The sequence below is a fragment of the Crinia signifera genome, chromosome 1, assembly GCF_055691185.1.
Source record: "Crinia signifera chromosome 1, ASM5569118v1, whole genome shotgun sequence".
Taxonomy (NCBI): Eukaryota; Metazoa; Chordata; class Amphibia; order Anura; family Myobatrachidae; genus Crinia; species Crinia signifera.
In genome coordinates this window covers 93,922,456-93,943,284 of record NC_139217.1, presented here as the reverse complement: position 1 = coordinate 93,943,284, position 20,829 = coordinate 93,922,456, and the positions used below count along the sequence as shown (strand labels likewise).

At 44.3% G+C, this 20,829-nt stretch overlaps 1 protein-coding gene across 3 annotated transcripts in view; it reads right to left on the bottom strand.

Moving 5' to 3' along the window:
- Positions 1–20,829, bottom strand: part of LOC146058349 (uncharacterized) — a 131,611-nt gene that overhangs the window by 51,627 nt on the left and 59,155 nt on the right. For all 3 annotated transcript variants that reach the window (XR_014469856.1, XM_083170635.1, XM_083170642.1), the window contains exons 6-13: positions 18,008–18,109; positions 16,951–17,356; positions 15,081–15,280; positions 13,401–13,804; positions 3,349–3,503; positions 1,991–2,199; positions 1,495–1,634; positions 1,277–1,384 (exon numbers count right to left, since the gene is read on the bottom strand). Coding sequence is in view for 2 of the 3 variants with exons in the window: in XM_083170635.1 (XP_083026761.1) it covers positions 1,277–1,384; positions 1,495–1,634; positions 1,991–2,199; positions 3,349–3,503; positions 13,401–13,804; positions 15,081–15,280; positions 16,951–17,356; positions 18,008–18,109 (1,724 nt within the window). In the remaining variant the exon portion in view is untranslated. The remainder of the gene's footprint in view (positions 1–1,276; positions 1,385–1,494; positions 1,635–1,990; positions 2,200–3,348; positions 3,504–13,400; positions 13,805–15,080; positions 15,281–16,950; positions 17,357–18,007; positions 18,110–20,829) is intronic.

The following is a 20,829-nucleotide window of genomic DNA, read 5'->3' as shown; positions in this document are numbered from 1 at the left end:
TATGAACTGTGTACAGAACAATGCATTCAGAAGCATTATATTACAAAATCTAGAAAAAATGTGACACATGCAAAATGATGTCCTCTTAATTGCACCACTTACCATATATACTCGAGTATAAGCCTACTTTTTCAGAACATTTTTTATGCTGAAGAAGCCCCCCTCGGTTTATACTCGAGTGAGGGTACCGCTTGAGTCGATAAGTTTTCCCAGTCTTTTGTTGTAAAATTAGGTGCCTCGGCTTATATTTGGGTCGACTTATGCTCGAGTATATACGGTATATAACAGGAAGTGTTTCTTATGAGTAAAATTGTGGAATTACTGCAGTTACAGATTACAGTCCAATACTGACTGTACATTTTAATTTTTCAAGTATAAACCTGAAAATAAATCTTCTTTGCATCTGCAGATTTTGCCTGAAGTATATGGGATCCGGTTAGCAATGCATGCAGGTGGTCGGTATGGCAGAAGTCTGAATATAGATGTCGAGATCCTATCATTGCTGACAATGCCAGCACCCGAATCCTGACTGTTAGCATCCCGATCATAAGTAGGCCAGGGAGGGTTAAGGTGCCCATACAATTATGTGACTACTCGGAAGGAGAAGTTGCAAAGAATTTCCTTGAACTGTCCAGAAAGCGGGATATATTGCATGCAGTCTTTTTGCATGAGATATGTGACATGTGGCCCCATTCACTAATGTCGGATCTTACGTGCAGACAATTCCGATCTCGGACTCCGATCCATTGGGTGCGGGAATGTGCATTGGATCAAAATCATACAAAAAAACACATGCGATTTTACACTCTTCAGCAGATTTCTTGTCTCGATCCACCAGAATTGGATGAAAAGATGCCAAATCGCTGTAGCGTGTAGGCACTTTAAGTCTTAGGCTGTGGGGAAAGGAAGGGTTAGGTTTATGCACTAGAGGGAAGGTTAGGGTTAGGCTGGTGGGGGGGGTTAATGGTTAGGCTGCTGTGGGTGGGGGGTTTAGACACTAAGAAGGAAGAGTTGGGCTATGAACTAGGGGGGGGAGGGAGATAAGGCATGAGATGCAGGTAAGGATGGTTTCGGGGGTAGGGAAGAAGGGTTGGGAGAAGTACATAAAAGGTGATAGGATCTTGACCATCAAGATTCTGGTGTAAATCTACTGACCACTGGCATCCCAAGCTCTGAGATCCTGATACCATCCCTAATCCCTATGTGTGACAGAGTCACCGACACACAGTTTGATCACATTTGCAGATCTGGACACTTGGAGATTGGCAGAACTCACAGTGTATGGCAGTGCTTGGCATGCTCCAAAATCTCTTCATTTCTCTGATTCCTGAAATACTGCTTCCTCTTCCAAGTCTCTTCCAGGACAGTGGGCACATGAGACGTTCTAATCAACAAGACATATAAAATCAGCTTTCTTCTAGATCATAAGCAAAGTCTACATTTCAGAAAGAGGAACTCGTGCAACATCATGCAGTGAGTGCACTGTGAACTGACCTGCTAAAATGCGCAATGACCTTTCTTTGAAAGTCATTACACAGGCGTTCCAGATAATATGCATGGGATCTGTTGCTAATGGGATTTATTCCATCCAGTCCCCAACTGATACTATACTCATAGATGTTTGTGTGACGTAACTGAAAGACAGCAGGTTCCCATGAAACAATACAACAAATTTGAAAATGTAACAATATAAAACATATAACCTAAAATAACTAACTATACAAAGCAGTGTCTAATTCTGAGTCCCACTGCAAATATAGGCAACTATGGGGAGTATTCAGACCTGTTTGCGTGGCTGCGAATTACTAGAGCCAGCGATAATGACATGACTGCGCATGCACATGGCCATCCTGCAATAAAATACTGATATTTTATTTTAATTGATAGCCACACGCAAGGGGATTGAGAGGAAGTGTGCGTTTATGGGTGTCACCTGGCCGTTTTCTGGGAGCGCGAGGAAAAAAACACAGAAAGGAAACGGAGTACTTACTCGCTGGTGGATTCCCCTGATAAGCGCCTGTTGAGCATCATGCAGAGTCTTGTTGATTTCCAGTTTGAGAGGAAGGATATCAATATACTCAGCAGCACGATTACTGGACAGGTTATATTTAAGGTCACTGATGGTTCTTTTAAAGCAATGAAAGTGATCTTCAGGTCTTCCAGCAGCTTCAAAAGCCTGGTCTATTTCTTGCTGAGTAACTTCAAATATTGGGGGAAAAATACATCAATGTAATGTTTTATTCACTAATAGAACCACCCTGTTCCTCTAGGAAAATATATGTGGCCACAGAGTTCTCTAACTAATAGAGATCATTTGCATTTATGTACATATAGTTGTCTCCTATTACAGATTATGGGCCTGATACATATTTGCCAGAGATGCGATTTTTGACTTAGAAGATGTGTGTATATATGTTACTGTAACAGCCACTGAAATACGCAAATTCAAGTGGGTTTTTTCATTAGATGTTTACCCTCTATCGATGGCAAGCATAACCAAATAGTTTTTTTATTCCTCCCACAAGGGACCGGGGCCCTGCATTCCTCTCGGCTTCCCTGAATATAGATATCAGTTTGAAGTACAACACCCCCCCCCCCCCCCCCCCACACACACACACCCAAATCTAACTCTGCACATGTTACATCAGCCTCACCTGCAGTGCACATGGTTTTATCCAGGGCTATTTTTCTGCAGGCTCCAGCAGGAACTATGGCCATTGTTCTAGTTCACTCTTTCTGACAAAATATTTCTTAGATGGACAAAACCATGTGCACTGCAGGTGAGGCAGGTGTAAAACCCCACCCAAATCTAATTATCTCTGCACAAGTAACACCTGCCTCACCTGCAGTGCACATGGTTTTGTCCATCTAAGAAATATTTTGTCAGAAAGAGTGAACTAGAATAAGGGCCACAGTTCCTGCTGGAGCCTGCAGAAAAATGGCCCTGGTTTTGTCCATTAGAGAGTGATTGTGCCTTTCCAAGTGAACCAGAATAACCCCCTATAGCTGTGCACTGCTTTAGTTTACTATCTGAAGCACCATAGGAAATGTAACATTGAATGCCAGCTGAAATCTAGAAAGAAGAAGTGTAGTCAGCAATCCTAGCCAAGCCAAGACTCCCTGAATATAACGGTACCGTGTATTACTCCCTACAGATCTCCAGTCACCTAGTTAATAGGTCGGATGCAAGTACTGTATTCATCATCTTCATAACAACAATCTTTATTGCTATCTTAATTTTACATTTTAATTTATATCTTTATTAAGATGTAATATTTTAATTCTGCTATAAATAATATTTATGTCCCAGAAACATACAACATAGTAGTAGCGGTTATTTGTATGTACCTGTTTTTAGGAGGTTTCCCGCTGCCTCCTTGCCCAGCACCAATGGGCTGTATTCCTGTAGAATGTCATATAACTTTTGCATGGTAACTAGCCATTTACTTCTAGCTTGCTGACGGCGTCCCGGGTCCCTGCTGAATATATCTCCATGATGTGTGCTGCAAGTTGACAAATAACATTTGCTAAAACATTTAAACCTAATGACATACAGCAATTGGATATGGAGTAAATAATAGAACAATATTTGCTTTTATGTTACAGATAGTAGCTACATACACATATCTTGGCATTCTTCCCACTCAGATATAGCCCTATAGGTATTACAGTGTTACGTATCACTGTATGTGAAGCCAAGGAGCAAAGATTGATGTAAGCAGGTAAACCAGCCTCAGACATTCACACTAACGGGGTGATTCAGGTTTGCTCGCAAAGCACAATTGGTTTGCTAATGGACAAAACCATGTGCAGGTGTGACAAATGTAACGTACAGAGAGAGAGTTCATTTGAGGTGAGTTATTTTGTTTCTGTGCAGGATAAATACTGGATGCTATTTTTACACTGCACCATATATTTCAGTTTGAACTACAACCCCCCTCCAAATCTTATATATGTTCACACTGCTAGTGTGACCTACCCAGCTTTTACCTGGCATTTACGCGGGGACTGCAGCACCGGACCCCTGTTCCTACTGCTAGGCAAATTACTGGGTGAAGCAGTTCTACCCAGTAATTTGCCTTTTAACACAGGTTTTGTTGCAGTGTGAATGGTCGGCATACCCAGGTCTCCAACCTGGGTAAAAAGCTGGATGGAGACCTGTGAATTTCGACCTGGGTTGAACCGTTTACACTGAAAAAAAATCAGTGTTAAAAGGCAAATTACCGGGTTGACGTGCTTGACCCGGGAATTGGCCTAGCAGTGAGAAAGGGGTATAACTCTCTCTGCACATGTAACATCAGCCCCACCTGCAGTGCACATGGTTTTGTCCATTAGCAAACCAAACGTGCTTTGCAAACCAACCTGAATCACTTCCCAACTACGCAAAGAGCTAACGAAGGGCACAGGTCCTTTTACATCGGTCCCCCTACAAGGCTCAGGTGACAAGAACAGAAGTATGAAATATGTATTATTACTTTCTTTGTAAGGATTACATTTCCTTACATTTCCTTGCTTTATTACACTGCAATTTCAGTTTGAACACACCCCACCCAATCAGATTCTACTTATTATTTATTTAGCACCTTAATAATTTACCCAAATCTACCTCTCTCTGCACATGCTACATCTGCCCCACCTGCAGTACAGCACTGTTTTGTCCATTTGAGAAAAAAAAACATCTTTGCAATCAGATCTGAATAACCCCCTTTGTGTCTTATATGTCTGTATTCTTCCATTTTTGGATGCATGTGTTGTGTAAATGGTTGACATAACTGCCTCGCAGCACTGAGGCCTTGTGTTCAGATTCACCATTTCCATAACTGTGTGGCGTTTGTATATTCCCCCTGCTTGCGTGGGTTTCTTGTGGGTACCGCATTGCTCCCACAATCCAAAAACATACTGGTACAGTACTTTAGGTTAATTGGCTACCAACAAAAATGACCACTAGTTATAAACTCCACACAGACATAGGCATTCATCCACACTCACACCACTTATCTAAGAAATAAAGACGCGTACAACTGAATGGGCTTAAAGGGGACGGCTTATTTATTTTGAGCAGGGGCGGCCTATTTGAATCTAACTCAAATTTATGTCCCTGCTCTAACTAAGGTGGCGGGCAAAGAACGGCATGCAAAATAAATAACATTGCTGGAAAATAACAAAGTAATAAAAATAACAAACTCCGGATCTAAGGGCCACCTGCCCTTAATTGCCAAGGACCGGCCACCTGCCAGCGTCCAAGACAACGGCTCAATTATGAAGCGGACTTTTCAAAAAGGGGCCAATTGCCCTTAAGGTCAGGGGGTTGACCTTCTGCTTCTGCCCCTGACCTCGCAAATATCACTAAGGCAGAGCTCACCACTCTGCCCGAGTCATCAAAAAATTGGGCCACCTGCCCTAAACTACAAATGTCCGCAAGAATTTACGCTATCCGAAGTAGATGATCGTTAAGGTCCAGATGCGGGCCCACCTGGATCGGTGATGCCCACATCTCGACATCAACCACCAGCTAAGTGTAAATACAGCTCTAATTTAACTACCGTTCTTTCCGCCAAGACAAAATAAGCCGACAACAACTAAACGAATAAGTGCAAACGACTTCTCATAGACTAATTCTAACTAAACAATTGGGGCGGGCGGGAGGGCAACGTTCCCTGAAGCAAAGAGGCAGAATCTTCTGGAAGCAAGAACATCACCCCATCAATCTCCACCTCTGACCTCAACCAGCCTATCCTGAACCGTCATTCAAATCAGCCAACCCGTCAATCAAGATAAGCCGAACCCCCGGGCCCAGATCAAGTGTGTGAGCTAAGGATTCCTGCCAATAGCCAGGTGAGTTTATGCTGTTTTCAGCCAGACAAGCTGGCTTCTACAGTCTTAAACTCCACACAGACATAGGCATTCATCCACACTCACACCACTTATCTAAGAAATAAAGACGCGTACAACTGAATGGGCTTAAAGGGGACGGCTTATTTATTTTGAGCAGGGGCGGCCTATTTGAATCTAACTCAAATTTATGTCCCTGCTCTAACTAAGGTGGCGGGCAAAGAACGGCATGCAAAATAAATAACATTGCTGGAAAATAACAAAGTAATAAAAATAACAAACTCCGGATCTAAGGGCCACCTGCCCTTAATTGCCAAGGACCGGCCACCTGCCAGCGTCCAAGACAACGGCTCAATTATGAAGCGGACTTTTCAAAAAGGGGCCAATTGCCCTTAAGGTCAGGGGGTTGACCTTCTGCTTCTGCTTCTGCCCCTGACCTCGCAAATATCACTAAGGCAGAGCTCACCACTCTGCCCGAGTCATCAAAAAATTGGGCCACCTGCCCTAAACTACAAATGTCCGCAAGAATTTACGCTATCCGAAGTAGATGATCGTTAAGGTCCAGATGCGGGCCCACCTGGATCGGTGATGCCCACATCTCGACATCAACCACCAGTTAAGTGTAATTACAGCTCTAATTTAACTACCGTTCTTTCCGCCATATCAGTTCATCTAGAACTGACCCGCCACCAACCTAATTCCAAATACTCCCTGAACTAAACCTCTAAACTTCTCAATGCGTCTATTAAATTCTGAAAAAACAAATCCATCCCGACTAAAGAGAGGTGCACCCCATCCGGCCTGTACAGGGTCTCGTTTCTAAAGGATATGGCCTCGTGCCTGACGACCACTCCGCCCTCCGTTACTATAGCCCTGCCGACTACGGAATTGATCCGCCTACGTACCAACTCAATGGCGCCCGGATTGAGTGCATCTCTCCAAACCCTCCTAGGTATAATCTCTGACCAGAAGAAACGGCAAAATCTCCATTCTCTGATCAGGTCCAGCAATAAATTCCTAATCTCAAATCGAATATTGAGACCGGAATTATGCGTGAGGTCGTTGCCCCCCAAGTGGATGATGACAAAAATTGGGTAACCAAACGCCCTAACTGACTCCTCCAATAGACCCCTCAACGCGGACCATCTCATACCTCTACGCCCCAGCCAACGGATAAATCGCGCCTCAGGGAAACGTTCCGTATCCGTGGTTACCTGGGACAAAGACAACCAATAAATAAATGAATGCCCCACCATCCATATCATATTGGTGTCCAAGCGTTGACCTGTAAGTTGAAATGATATATACCGTTAGAAAATTTGAAATAATGGCAAACATCTGGCAAAATTTTAAAGGGGGGCCCGGGAGATTCCCTTAAAGGTGATTTTTGCAGTTCTATATTAAATTGTAGATAACTAATAGGAATGTGATTTAGGTGATCTATTTAAGACTAATTTGATTATTGACCCACTTGAATTATGTATAAACCCTACCCGTTGTTCCTTATTCTACGGTGGGAGGGGGGGGGGGTGGGTCACCCGATTTGACTTGAGGCAAAAAACACAAATCTTCCACCAGTTGGCTAGAGCCTAATTTAAGACTGGTGATAACACAAAAAATTCCTCAAGGCCCCTCAAACACTAAAGCGTGTTTGGGCGAGCGGCTACTCCTCAAATGGGCTCACTGGATTATGTCGGCCTGATGTATCGCTTAAATGCACCAGACCGCCATCTTCCAAGTGCTCGTATGTCGACCTGAGACCAACCCGCCGCAGCGGCTGCCGAAGCGGCGCCGATACGGAAAGAGTGTGTCCCAAAGTCGTCTGGAGAAAGACCCTGATGCAATATACAGCGCCTGAAAACCGACCTGAACTGGAAGTTAGTAAGTTGGGACCCGTCGATGTGCATCAGCCAGGCCCCGGGCAATTGAGGCCGCAACTCCACGTAAGCCAGAGCCGCCGCCACCGGACAGATCCGGCGGTCGCCACTCCGACCCAAATGGACCCACTGCCCCCTGCCCGCTACATCGGTCTTTGAGCGCTGAATCTTGCACCATAAACCGTCGTGGTGCACGTCGACGTGGCCGAACAGCATAGGCGAGGGAGATGCCCTGGTTGCGGACACCAATTCGCCTACTCTGAACGCCCCATGGAAAGCCATGGCAAAGGCCAGCCTGAAAAGTCGAACCTCGTAATCGTTTGAGCAAATTACTCTTAGGGACCTCGAGATTCGACGCAACAGGCTGGCATCAATCGGCCGTCGCCTGTCGGGCAAAACCGGCCTGGCTCTGGCCCATCCCTTTAGCATCCTGGAAAGCAAGAAAGACTTGGTGATGTCTCTCTTCCCACCAAGACGCAAAAAGAATGATATGCCTGCCAGAGAGCGTCCAACAAAACTTCTGGACTTACCCTCCGTGTACAGGTTCCATACATAGGCATTAATAAGACGCTTAGAGCTCTTACCTGTGCCACCCTGTTCAAGCATGAACTCGCTCCAGCGCTCCCATGAGGCCAGATAAGCTCTAAGTGTAGCTGGCGCTAGCGACCGCAGGGCCAGCTCCTCTACCCCTCCAGAGGCACCTGCCATAAAAAAGATGGACATTGTTCACCATACTTCTGGGCTAACGGCACAAGTTGCCTGAATCTTACCCATTCGAAACGGGACAATGCATCCGCTACTTCATTAAGTACGCCTGGGACGTGCTTGGCTCGCAACGTAATGTTGTTCGCCAAGCACATCATCACTATCCGTGCTAAAATACGCAAAACTGGGAGAGAGGTTGACCTTAGTTGTGTAATGGATTGGACCACCCCTAAGTTATCACACCAAAAGACAACCTCCCTGTTTCCCAATTCTGCGCCCCAGAGCTCTAAGGCGACCATTATTGGAAATATTTCCAATAATAGCATATTCTTGGTCATGCCGTCTCGTGCCCAAGATTCGGGCCAAGCCTCTGCGCACCAACGTCCCGCATAAAATGCGCCGAATCCGGAAGATCCTGCAGCATCTGTATATAATTACAACTCCGCATTTGCAACGGCTGGAGCTTGCCATATGCATATGCCGTTGAAATTATCCAGAAACATTTCCCACACTTTCAGATCCCTCTTCATTTCTGAAGATAGACGTAGAAAATGGTGGGGTTTGCGAATCCCGACGGTCGCTCGCTGCAGCTTTCTACAAAATATTTTGCCCATGGGTATAACTCTACATGCAAAATTAAACAGGCCCAATAAGGATTGAGCCTGTCTAAGTGTTAACTTAGCAGCCGCGATGGCATAAGTTATTTCGTCATGTAACCGGTGTACTTTATCTAGTGGAAGTTTACACAGACCTAGCTCGGAATCAATTTCGATTCCGAGGTACACCAAATCAGTAGTAGGTCCCTCGGTTTTTTCCCCTGCCACGGGAACCCCGAAATCCCTAAATAACTCAAGCGCTGCTTCTAGTAAACTAAGGCACAGGTCAGAATTTGGAGGACCCACTAAAAGAAAGTCATCCAAATAATGAGTAATGCTGTCGACTCCCGACACTTCCTGCAGGCACCACTGCAAAAATGTGCTGAAGCGCTCAAAATAAGCACATGAAATGGAGCAACCCATGGGCAAACATTTATCTATGTAAAAGCCCCCATTTAATTTAAATCCCATGTACTGAAATGCGTTCTTATGCAAAGGTAATAGTCTAAAAGCTGATTCAACATCCAATTTGCACATGAGGGCGCCAGGACCAATTTTTTGAATGATGTCTATAGCATCCTCAAACAAACAATAATTAACTGTGCATAAATCGTCATCGATGGCGTCATTGACAGACGACCCTCTAGGACAAGAAAGATGCTGAATCAGCCTGAACTTTCCTTTAACTTTTTTGGGAACCACCCCAATAGGGGACAAAATTAGTCCCTCAACTGGTGGTGTTGAAAATGGGCCTGCCATGCGACCTAGTTTTACCTCGGCTTCAACTTTTTGTGATATTATGTCAGGGTGTTCCATGGCGGAGCGTAAGTTTCCCTTGGTTCCCGTACTAATTGGAGCGGAAACAGGTAATTGAAAACCTTCTGAAAATCCGGACTGCAAAAATCTTGCTCCATCTCTGTCCGGATACCGTTCCAGCCATGGTAACATCCTGACCAATACTACTGGAGTTGGGGCTCTATCCAACGACAGGTGCCGCTGGACCGCGGCTTTGTTTTGTCGTGGACTGAGCCCCACCTCCCCCACCAGTTGGAGGTTTTGTGCAATCCTTGATTGCGTGTTGACCTCCACATCTGATACAAAGGTGCCGAAAACGACACCTGTTTCCCAGGCTGCATTGCCCATTATTAAATGAGTAGCACCTACCATGGCCATGCTTCGTATTACTTCCCTTATTAATATTATTGTAAGGCCTGCTCCCATACTGTCTTACCCACCCCTTATTCTCCGAAGCCCTAATAGGTGTAGCTGATTCGGCAACTTCGCCGTATAATTCTACGTCTTTCTTACCAAAATCGTACACCTCCCGGCCATGCTGCTTCCTCCGAAACTCTTCGTCATAGACCCGCCAACCGGGACCGACGTAAGAGGTGTAGAGTTTATGAATAAGGAACTGGTATCTCACCAGGTTCACATATTCATCTGGGTGTGTCTCTAAATAACAGGCCGCAAAAATAAGTATGCCTCTTACCCAGTTATTATAAGTGCGAAAGGCATCCTCGCTAGCGGGTCCTTTCTTCCTTGCGGCTAGAAGGGCCTTTCTATCTTTGCTTGTTAAAGCAAAGATATCTACATAGCGCCCTTTTCTGATCCTATCCCTAGCCCTAGGACGCAAACCCCGCTTAACAGCGGTGTTCGCGCACTGCACTGCATCAGACTCAACCGATACATTGGAGGACCCGGAGCTATGGGACCTATATTCCCTACGCCTCTTCCGCCTTCGTCTCCTCACGACGCCGTCCGAAGATGACTTATCTTCGGAAGACGTCGATGCCAATGAGGAATCCGAGGTTTCATTTCTGCGCCGTCTCTTCCGAGCCTTTGCAGATCTTTTTCGCTTAGCTTTCTTCTCTACAGAGGAATCCTCTGACCCGCCACTACTAGACCCTGCATTATCCTCATTTGACCAGTCAGGATCATTCGTGGACTCACCAGTATCAGATGATGCTGCCCTCCTTCTTCCGCGTTCACCTCCTCCTCGACTTGACGATGGTCCTTCCATGGCTTGCTCCGCGGATTCTTGACCTGTCAATAGAGGTTCGTTAACAACCCCCATCACAGTTGAAACATTCGGTGATATCCTTTCTGCTGGGGAAATGGCGTTTCCCCCCCGCGCTGCAGTAATAGTCGGAGCTATAGCTTTGGCTATGATGTCAGATACTGACTCCACAGTCGCCGATGAAGCATTTTTCCCCTGCCCACCTGGCCCGGTGTTTAACAGGGGAGCGACTGCCGACACTACTGCGGCGCATATAGATGTAAGCGCCGATGCATCCAATGACACCGTGTTACAATCTGTGTTCCTGCCAGTAACCGCGTCAGCATATGAGCGACCCGGTTGCCGCTTGGCCCCTTGTGGGACCCTATCGACCTCCTTAGCCCTCTCTGCGACTAACCTTCTCCTCGCTGCCCGTCTAGTTCGGGCGTTCGAATTCTGGACCCCCTCTACCGAATCGGACTGCGAGTTGACTTGAGGTTCCTGATCACTCCTCCCATCTCCGTCATTCGACCCGTTTGAGGACCCTTGCGCTTGGTAGTTGTTTACGCTGCTTAATGAATCAACTTCACTTGCCTCGCTGCTGGACGACCCGGATTCTCCGGAGTCCTCACTATTAGAGTGCCACATAGCTACGGCTGATTTCAGCATGGCAAATTCAGCTTCATTAAGTTTATGCCTCATGTCCTCTATAAATTTTCCCTTGGTGTTGCTATTAGCCCAACTCCCACTAGATGGCGCTGTTGATTCATTTCTTTTGTTCTGACTGACTTGGGACCTGCTGCCTTTTTTACTTATAACAGCAGAGGGCGCTCCAGATCTATGAGTGCCTGGAACACCCTCTGCGCGCGCAGCATTGTTCACATTGTGGCTCCTACTCCCCCCCCCCGCAGTGCTCTTAGTCACTGCACCCCCCTGCCTGCCTATAGGGCCCGCTCCGGTACCTTGACCGGTGCGTTGCGCCCTTGATTTTTTATTATTAACCCCTACTGCTGTGGATGCGGGTCTTGTACGACCCCCTGCATCCTGCACTTGTACACTTGCGGCGGACGCTTCAGGCCTAGTGCCAGAGCTCCGCCGCGTGACGCGTCTGCATGATGACGCGGCTGGGACAGGCGCCGGCTCTGACGCCCGTGTCCCCGCCGCTCTCCCCCTCGCCCGCGACTGCCGTGAGCGGCTTGGAGGAAGGGGCGCATCAGTCACCTTAGCCCCGCCACGCCGCCCTGATCTCCCAGGCGAAAGGATTACCGCACTGACCACCGGAGCGGGCGCTCGTGCCCTCGCTCCGACAGCCCTCCGTTGAGGAGAGGGGGACAGGCCCCGCTCCTCACCCCTGCATGGCGGCCGGGCCCTAGTCCTCACAGACCCCCCAGCACTGTCACCTAGCGCTGCGTACCTAGCGGGAGCCCCCGCAGTGCGCTTAGGCCTAGGGGACATAGCTGCAGAATCTATAAAGCACCTTAAAAGAGAAAAGCTTCTAAAAGAAAGAGGTAGAAGGATGAAGTTAAAGAGTGTTAGTAAGACCAAAGTAAAATAGAGTAGGAAAGGAAAGAATAGGAATAGAAAATTATAGGAATATGTGTCTCTAAACAGGCTAAAATTGTTCTGTACTCAACAGTCCAACGTTCCCTGAAGCAAAGAGGCAGAATCTTCTGGAAGCAAGAACATCACCCCATCAATCTCCACCTCTGACCTCAACCAGCCTATCCTGAACCGTCATTCAAATCAGCCAACCCGTCAATCAAGATAAGCCGAACCCCCGGGCCCAGATCAAGTGTGTGAGCTAAGGATTCCTGCCAATAAAACACGAGGACATGCACTGAAACTGGAGGGAGGTAGGTTCAGGGGAAATGTTAGAAAGAATTACTTCACAGAAAGGGTAGTGGATAAGTGGAATAGCCTCCCATCAGAGGTGGTAGAGGCTAAGACAGTAGAACAATTTAAACATGCTTGGGATAGGCATATGAATATCCTTACAAAGAAATAAGGATTAAAAAGGGTTGAGTTTACCTGAAGGGTAAAAAAGGGGCAGACTAGATGGGCCAAATGGTTCTTATCTGCCGTCAAATTCTATGTTTCTATGTTTCTATGTAATAGCCAGGTGAGTTTATGCTGTTTTCAGCCAGACAAGCTGGCTTCTACAGTCTTTCTCTGCAAAGCACTGAGGAAAATGTATGTAGTACATAAATAACGCTTGATAATAAATAGTAATCATTTATGCTGGATTCAGCTATTAACACATGAGGCCTTACATGTTCCTTTGTAAGGATGTGCTGGTGTCTTCCCATTTATTGCATCTAGGTCAGTAGGAAAATGCACCAACGTATTTTCCCAGCACTTTTCATAACCTCACCATACATTTACAGGTATATTTACCTCACAGTTTGAAGTCTATATATGCTAGGTACTTGGTTTTCATCTAGTTTAAACCACTGAGTTAGGAGGGCAAGATCCTTATCATACTTCAGGGATAGTTTACTCGGAGCAGACTCAAACATGTTCCTTTCATCCAGATCTGTAGGTGCCTCTTCTGATTCAGTAAACCCCAGCGTTGTCTTCTCTTCTGGTGCAATTTGCTGGCAGTCTGACTCATTAGATGCGCCACCATCCTTCAGAGTGGAGACTGTTTCATCCACTCCATTTGGTTTCATTGTACCCGTACTGGTAATCCATTGCTTTGCCGCTTTCATGGTTTGTATAACGGTTTTGATTCCTTCAAATGTTTCTTTAGCCAATGTAGCCGGAACAGTCACCTTGTCAAATTTCTGGCCTAAAAAACACTAGATGTAAAAAAACAATTACTGACAAGTCATTGTAACCGGTAAACGCAGACTACGACGGTCAATGTGAGTTACCCTGGTTTTATGTGCTGGAAATAAGCAGCTGTACATTTATTTTAACCTCTATATCTGGGATTCCTTGAGGTGTGACAAATTATAAAACCTACTTTATCTGTAAAGCATTCGACTGGTTGTGGGAAAACCTCATACATAAATCCCTTTAAATAGCAATGGCAATCTTATATGATATATTAGGTGTTCTCAAACTTGGTCCTCAGGACCGCACACAGTTCACGTTGTCCAGGTCACCCGGCAGGTGCACAGGTGCACTCATTACTCACTGATGCATTATAAAACATCCACAGGTGGAGATAATAATTTAACTTGTGATTCTGTGAGGAGACCTGCAAAACATACAGTGTGTGGGCTGGTGAGGACCGACTTTGAGAACGTGTGTGATATATTAATAAATTATTAGAGGTAACAAAAACGCTGAGGTAATAGAAACACCTTGAAGCTAAGGAAAACCTAACAATTGATTAAAGAGGTGATTGGATAAAGGAGTTATGTTGCATTTAGAAAAAACTGAGATATTTAGACGAGAATTCAAATAGATGAGGCAATTTACGGTAGACTAATTGAACCCCCCGGTAATGCAGCATGAGGCGTCTGGTATATATAGATGCCTTCATTATGTATGAGTGATCCAGTGCTACATCCATCAGCTGTCTGAGTTACCCATGAGGTCATGCAAGCCGGCTGTTGCAGCTTCTTCCAAGAAAACCTCCATCAAAAAAGATGAAGACCCTACCCTTGGCACCAATCACTTGACATTTACAGCTGTTCTGCATATGATGACACAGGACACATACTGCATATGATGACACAGGACACATACTGCATATACGCAGTATGGGCCCTCCATATGTGCAAAGTACTGAACATTGCTAATTTGCATCTGCAGCAGCAATAGCGTTGGGTCCCGAATCAGGCCCATTGTTAGTAGGATCCCTAGGTTATTATACCTTTATTTAAAAATAAATTGTAACATAACGCCTTCATCCACTCGCCTGTTCAATTATTTATAGATTGCATTGCTATTATTACATTTAAAAAGTTCTGGTCCAATGACAGAGGTTATGGAATGTGTCTAAGAGGTGGATAAGACGGGATTGTTCTGTAACGTGCTTTGTCTTCTGCATCTATGGAAATTATGCTCCTACCAAGTACACAATGTGCTGTATATCTCTGCTGCGAAATGAAGATGCAGGCTTACAAAAAAGGCAGTGTGCCCTGCCCCCTGGCATTCCCGGAGAGTCTTTAGGTGTAGTGATGCCATGACGTGGTCATTGCTGAAACCATCCTTTAAGCCCCATCGCAAATCAAACATACGGAATTCAATTCCTCTTTCTTTGAAGTAAATGTACAGATCCGGATAACAGTGTGTAAATAACGCATTCCTTTCTGGTTGAGAATCTAAGGTGAGAAATAATGAAATGTGAAATAAACAATGTCCTACCATATTATTTCCTATCCTTTATAACAGTATATATAAAACAAAGAAGACGTAGTACAGGTTAGGAAAAGACATGTTAAAAGGCATTATACAGTAACATCATTGGCGGATTCAGGGGGGGGGGCATAGGATAATATAGATAATATAGGACCCGTTAATTCCGACCCTCCACCCAGTTCCGACGGCTGCCAGTTCCTCCCCTGGCATCACAGAAGCTCGTGGTTGATCTCGTTCAATTCCAAATCGCTGGTCCTTCAATATGTTTCCAGGCTGGTCCATATCGGTCAATCGGTTCCAGAGATATTGCGGATAAACCGATTTTTTTATTTTTGAAATGTAATTTCATGGCTGTTCATGTTCTTTGAGGGCAGATTACTCTGGAACCAAACGTTCCAGTTTCACTGTACCAAAATCATTCAAAGCCCAAAAAGTTCTTCAATATGATACTTGTCTCATGTAAATGGGTCAGTTGGTTCCGAAGATATAAACGGTTAAGTTAGATAACTGGTTAAAGGGGGGAGGAGTGGTTTTCTCTCCCCCTCACACCAGAAAATGCAGGGACTAGGCTGGTGTAAAAGGGGCCAACCTGGGAATGCATTTTCTGGTGTGAAAGGAGTATTATTTCAAATACCCGGGACCTGAATACAGCCAGGCTCTGCCACTGTCAGAGGCTATCACTTCTGCCTGGCGGCGGCTGTCCCCCATTTACCGGTATGTATTCCCCCTTGGCAATGAACATGTAATCCCACATGGCAACGAGCATGGAACCTCTGGCAATGAGCATGGAACCCTTGGCAATGAGCATGTAGATAAGCAGCACTTATGTAGCATAATTTTTAATAGGCATTATAGTGTTTGGCATAATACATAATGGACATAATGGCGTGTAACTTAACGTGTAATGGACATTATGGTGTAAATGTTTAATGCGCGCCTTTGGCAGACAATGTCCCTGTTTATGAAGCGCATTGTGAATTTTGGCTCAATCCATGTGGCATTATGTGAATTTTGGCTCATTCCATTTGGCATCATGTGTAAGGGGCAAATATAATGGGGTCTAGTATTTTGTTGCATAATGTGTAGAAGTTGTATATGGTGTGGTACACTACATTCAAGGACACGCTCCCTGTTGAGTGGCCACACCCCCTTTTCCGGAGCGCGCCTTTGGCGCGCGCACAACTACATCCTTCACTTTTGCCGCCATGGTGGGCCTGCATACTTTAAATGCCAGGGCCTATTTTTAATCCCATTCCCACCCTCTCTCTGCTGCTCTCTTAGCATGAACACTGGCACCACTAACACCGCCCCTCCCCCACCCAAACCCTCTTTTATCACGGTGCCCCCCCCCCTGTCATTTTATCCTGGATCCGCCCCTGAGTAACATACATAGAAATGAATACATCAAATTCATGCAAATTTCTCAGACTATCAATCATTTTACATATGTCATTACTCTATTTTGATTTATTATCGTTATCACACAATTTATTGTACGGATATGCTATAATGAGATGCATAACTGTTAAAGCAATCGACATTTCTGCTTTGGTCATGTATTAAATGAATATGTTATGTTTGTTAGATGTCATGACTATATCAGTCACTGTCTAGATCTAGACTGTCACAGTACCTTGGTATCCTCCACAGATATACACCATGAAAACCTTCCTCTTTGGCGTGTAAGGCAAATTTATATATCCGCGTATAATTTTGTGCTCTGTGTCAGAAAACCTCTCAAACTCATCTTCCTCCTTGTTGTCTATATATTGATGACGGAAACCTTCAGACGGCTTCTCTGTTATACTAAACTCATTAAGTGCGTGTATTTCATTTCCAACTAACAGAACCGCTGCATTTCCAGTCAGCCCTGCCTCGTCCTGTGGTGTAGTTGCTGGTTGTGTAGTACCACATGTTACAGTCCATGCTTCTATGTTATTCCTTCCATTCAGTTCTGGACTTGCAATGTGCAATTCATCCAGCAAACTAGAGGGAACTTCCTGGTTTGCAGAGCTGATGTTCTGTGGTAGTTCTGGTCTCTGTGGGGACAAAACAACAATTAGTGCAATGTGCCGAGCAGCATTAGTAAATAATTCATGCGGGCTGTCTAATGTCAGTGTGAACATTTTTTGATGGGGCGGCAGCACATATGTTCATCTCTGTGGTGCCTCCATTTCCAACAGCAGCCACAGCGCCCAGATTTGCCCAAGGTAGCACAGTAGCCTATGTTCTACTAGACTGAGTTTTGGTACATCTGGACAAAACTTAATTTATTATTGCCTTGAAAAGCTACACGGAAAAAAATGAAAAAAATGTAAGAAAAAAATGTAGGTACATTGAGCATGGATCGCAGAAGCTCCTCTGATTATGTTTAGACTCAAGGCAGTGGCTTAACTATAAAAAAAAAAGTGCATTTCCATACCATCCTGTCCCTGCTGGAAAGTCGATCCGATGTCCAACACCCCCCTTCCCTGCTCCTTCCTCTGACCACACCTACCTGGGTCTGTCTTGTCTGCCCTCATTAAAAATGACCTTATGTGCTTCCCAAAATGGCCACTGATACTGCCTTCTCTAGCAACCATAATTACTGTCTCCACTAAGGCGGCGCCACAAACTAGTTTGCTATATGCAGTAAACAGCAAAGAGTAAATCCTAATGACAGGTACATCGGAAAAAAACAATGTCATTACCTTTAACAGAAAAGACTCTGTGCACTCCAGGATATATTGATTGTCATCTCCTGTGCCAGGCTCATTGCTCTCTCTTTTCACTCGTCGATGATACATGTTGTTCTACAAAAAGAATAAGAAAGATGAAGCATTGTGTTATTCATGCGGCATTGGCATATTAACCTGTTGCACTAACCTGGAAGCTCACTAGTCTTTTCCTACCAATTGGCATGCTCAGGTACAATCACAATTCTGCCTATTCACAGATCACTATGACATCAATATATGGTCATTTACAGCATTTTATTTATTACCAGTTAGCGCCAGCATATTCCATTGTGCTTTACAGTTGGGAAAGGAACAGTAATAAGACTAGGCTGGATAATACCAGACAGACATAATCACATGCTTACAATCTATAGTGAAATAGGAATTGAATATATGAGGATAAGTGCTCGAAAGCTTACAATCTATCTGGAAATTGGCCTTGATACACAAGGACAGGTGTTAAGGTGCCCATACACAGGTTTGATTTGGACTTTTTCCTCCGATTCTCATGGATCGGGCAAAAATATTGGATAAAAACTATCCAAATCAGAGGTGTCTGACAGCAGGTCAGATCTGATGTGTGTTCCTGTGCACATATGATCTATTGGGTCAAACCCATCTGTGGCCCATCACAGCTGCTTGATGTGCTTTTTTTACATGTGATAAATCGCATGCAAAATTGTATGTATCCCCCCCACGGGAAGCTGCCGGGCAGGTTAGAGGGAAATCAGATCCGACCTGAAGTCGGACCTGTGCATGGGGGCCTTTATTTATTGCATACTGGTCCAGCCAGATTGCAGAGTTTCTTGGTGGGCTGCATGATATAGTCACACAGCAATGTTTTCCTGGATCCAGTGAGAACATATGTACAACTATGTGTATGCTGTATAAAGGGAAGCTAACTGGGTAGGATAGCCTACTGAGTTTATGAGAGTGGTTGTGGAACTTGATAAGTTTGTTTGAAGACATTTTTTCATGGAAAGCTTGGTGGTGTAAAGGCTAGAACAAAGTCTTGGGGATGGGAGATAGGTGCAGCCCATAAAAAGTCTTGCAACCGTGAATGGGAGCTGGTAATGTGTGTGTGGATGAGACACACGGAAATTAATAACATAAAATTCTACCAACCTAGAAAGAAAGAGTCGAAAGTACACAACAGCTACAGCAGTGCCTTTATGAACTGGAGCTCTGCATTCTGAGGAAAATGAATCCAGCCCGCAAAATGGAGCCATTACTATATGTAAACAAAGTGGTTGGGTTGGCACCCTGAGGAGCTACAGAACACACGGACAGGTGCATCAAGTTGGGGGACCAGTACTAAATCAAATTCTTTTGCATGCAATAGGCAAAACCCGTGCTGGCGGCTGGCAAGCATAAAATATGTAACAGATTCACAACCCTGACCGCTATCACATAACTGACCCTAAGGATGAATGGAAGTACAATTTACCGAGTTCAATATTTTGTAGCGGAATTTCTCAATAAGATACTGTACTTTTGGCTTAGGGCCCAGGCTATGACAGAATTTATGAAAATTTAGGGTGCTGTGAACATAAAAGTTTTGCAGCCACTGCTTTTAACTACATATTTTGATACAACATTAAAACGGTTAATTATAATAATTATTTAACAAGCACACAGTACATGAGTTTCACATTATTTTATATATGAGCTGTGCAAAATTATGATGAAAAGAACTGCAAAGTAAAAACTGTGGAGATTAAATATAAACTTTATGTTATTTATATTTCATAACTTCACTGGACAAATTATAATTATTAGTCAACTTTTGTAATTTAGCTTTAAAAAGTAATATCTGCAGTTAAGGGTGAGATTTAATAGGATGAGAGATTCAGAAAGTGAGAGATTTGGTAAGAAATCTCCACTTTTTTTAAAGCAGCAATAATTTACACTGCTACACATTTTGCTGCTTTAAAAAAAACTGGAGATTTCTTACCAAATCTCTCACTTTCTAAATCTCTCATCCTATTAAATCTCACCCATAATCTTCTATTTTAAACATGAATGCTAGTTTGTACCCTCCCTCACTAATAAGATAGAAGCCCCGCTATACTTTGGCCCTTATTCAGATCTGATCGCAGTACAAATTTGTTCTCAAAATGGGCAAAACCATGTGCGCTGCAGGTGGGGCAGATGTAACAAGAATCAGCCCTGTCATTTGCAGTGTCAGAAGTCCCTACTGTGGCAAAGGTGGCTGGCAAATAGTTTGCATGTGATGTGATTATTTATTATAACGAAAGGAGAACACTGTGAAAATCCCTTTGCACAAACAATACTGGCACATTACATACAATAAAAGGGATAAACTATTAATCATATACTAGGATCAATTTATATTTCATGCCACATAGATTTATTGTAAATGTTTACTTGCTAAGTATTACTTGAGGCATATTGACTTAGCAAACATCCATTGTTGGTGATACTGTTGGAGAGATAACAGTAACTTTCCCCCTATTGCTACAGAATCTGCACACGTGTAAGCATTGTACAAACAGGCTCCATTCATACAAATAACTGCTCTCCCAGAACTTCCTGCTCAGTCCTCATTCTTTCTACACAGCCTATGAGATAATACTTGAGATATAAGCAATATTAATAATACAATGCCATATCCACAGATTAGGGGCCTGATTTCTGAGGTGTATGGACAAATACGCCATTGTTGCGTCTTTGTACACAGACATTGTGCAAAGCTACACAAGTGTCATAGTGTCATAGTTGCCAGAATCTGTATTGAATCACCCACCTGCTTTGAAAATCCAAGCGACTGCATA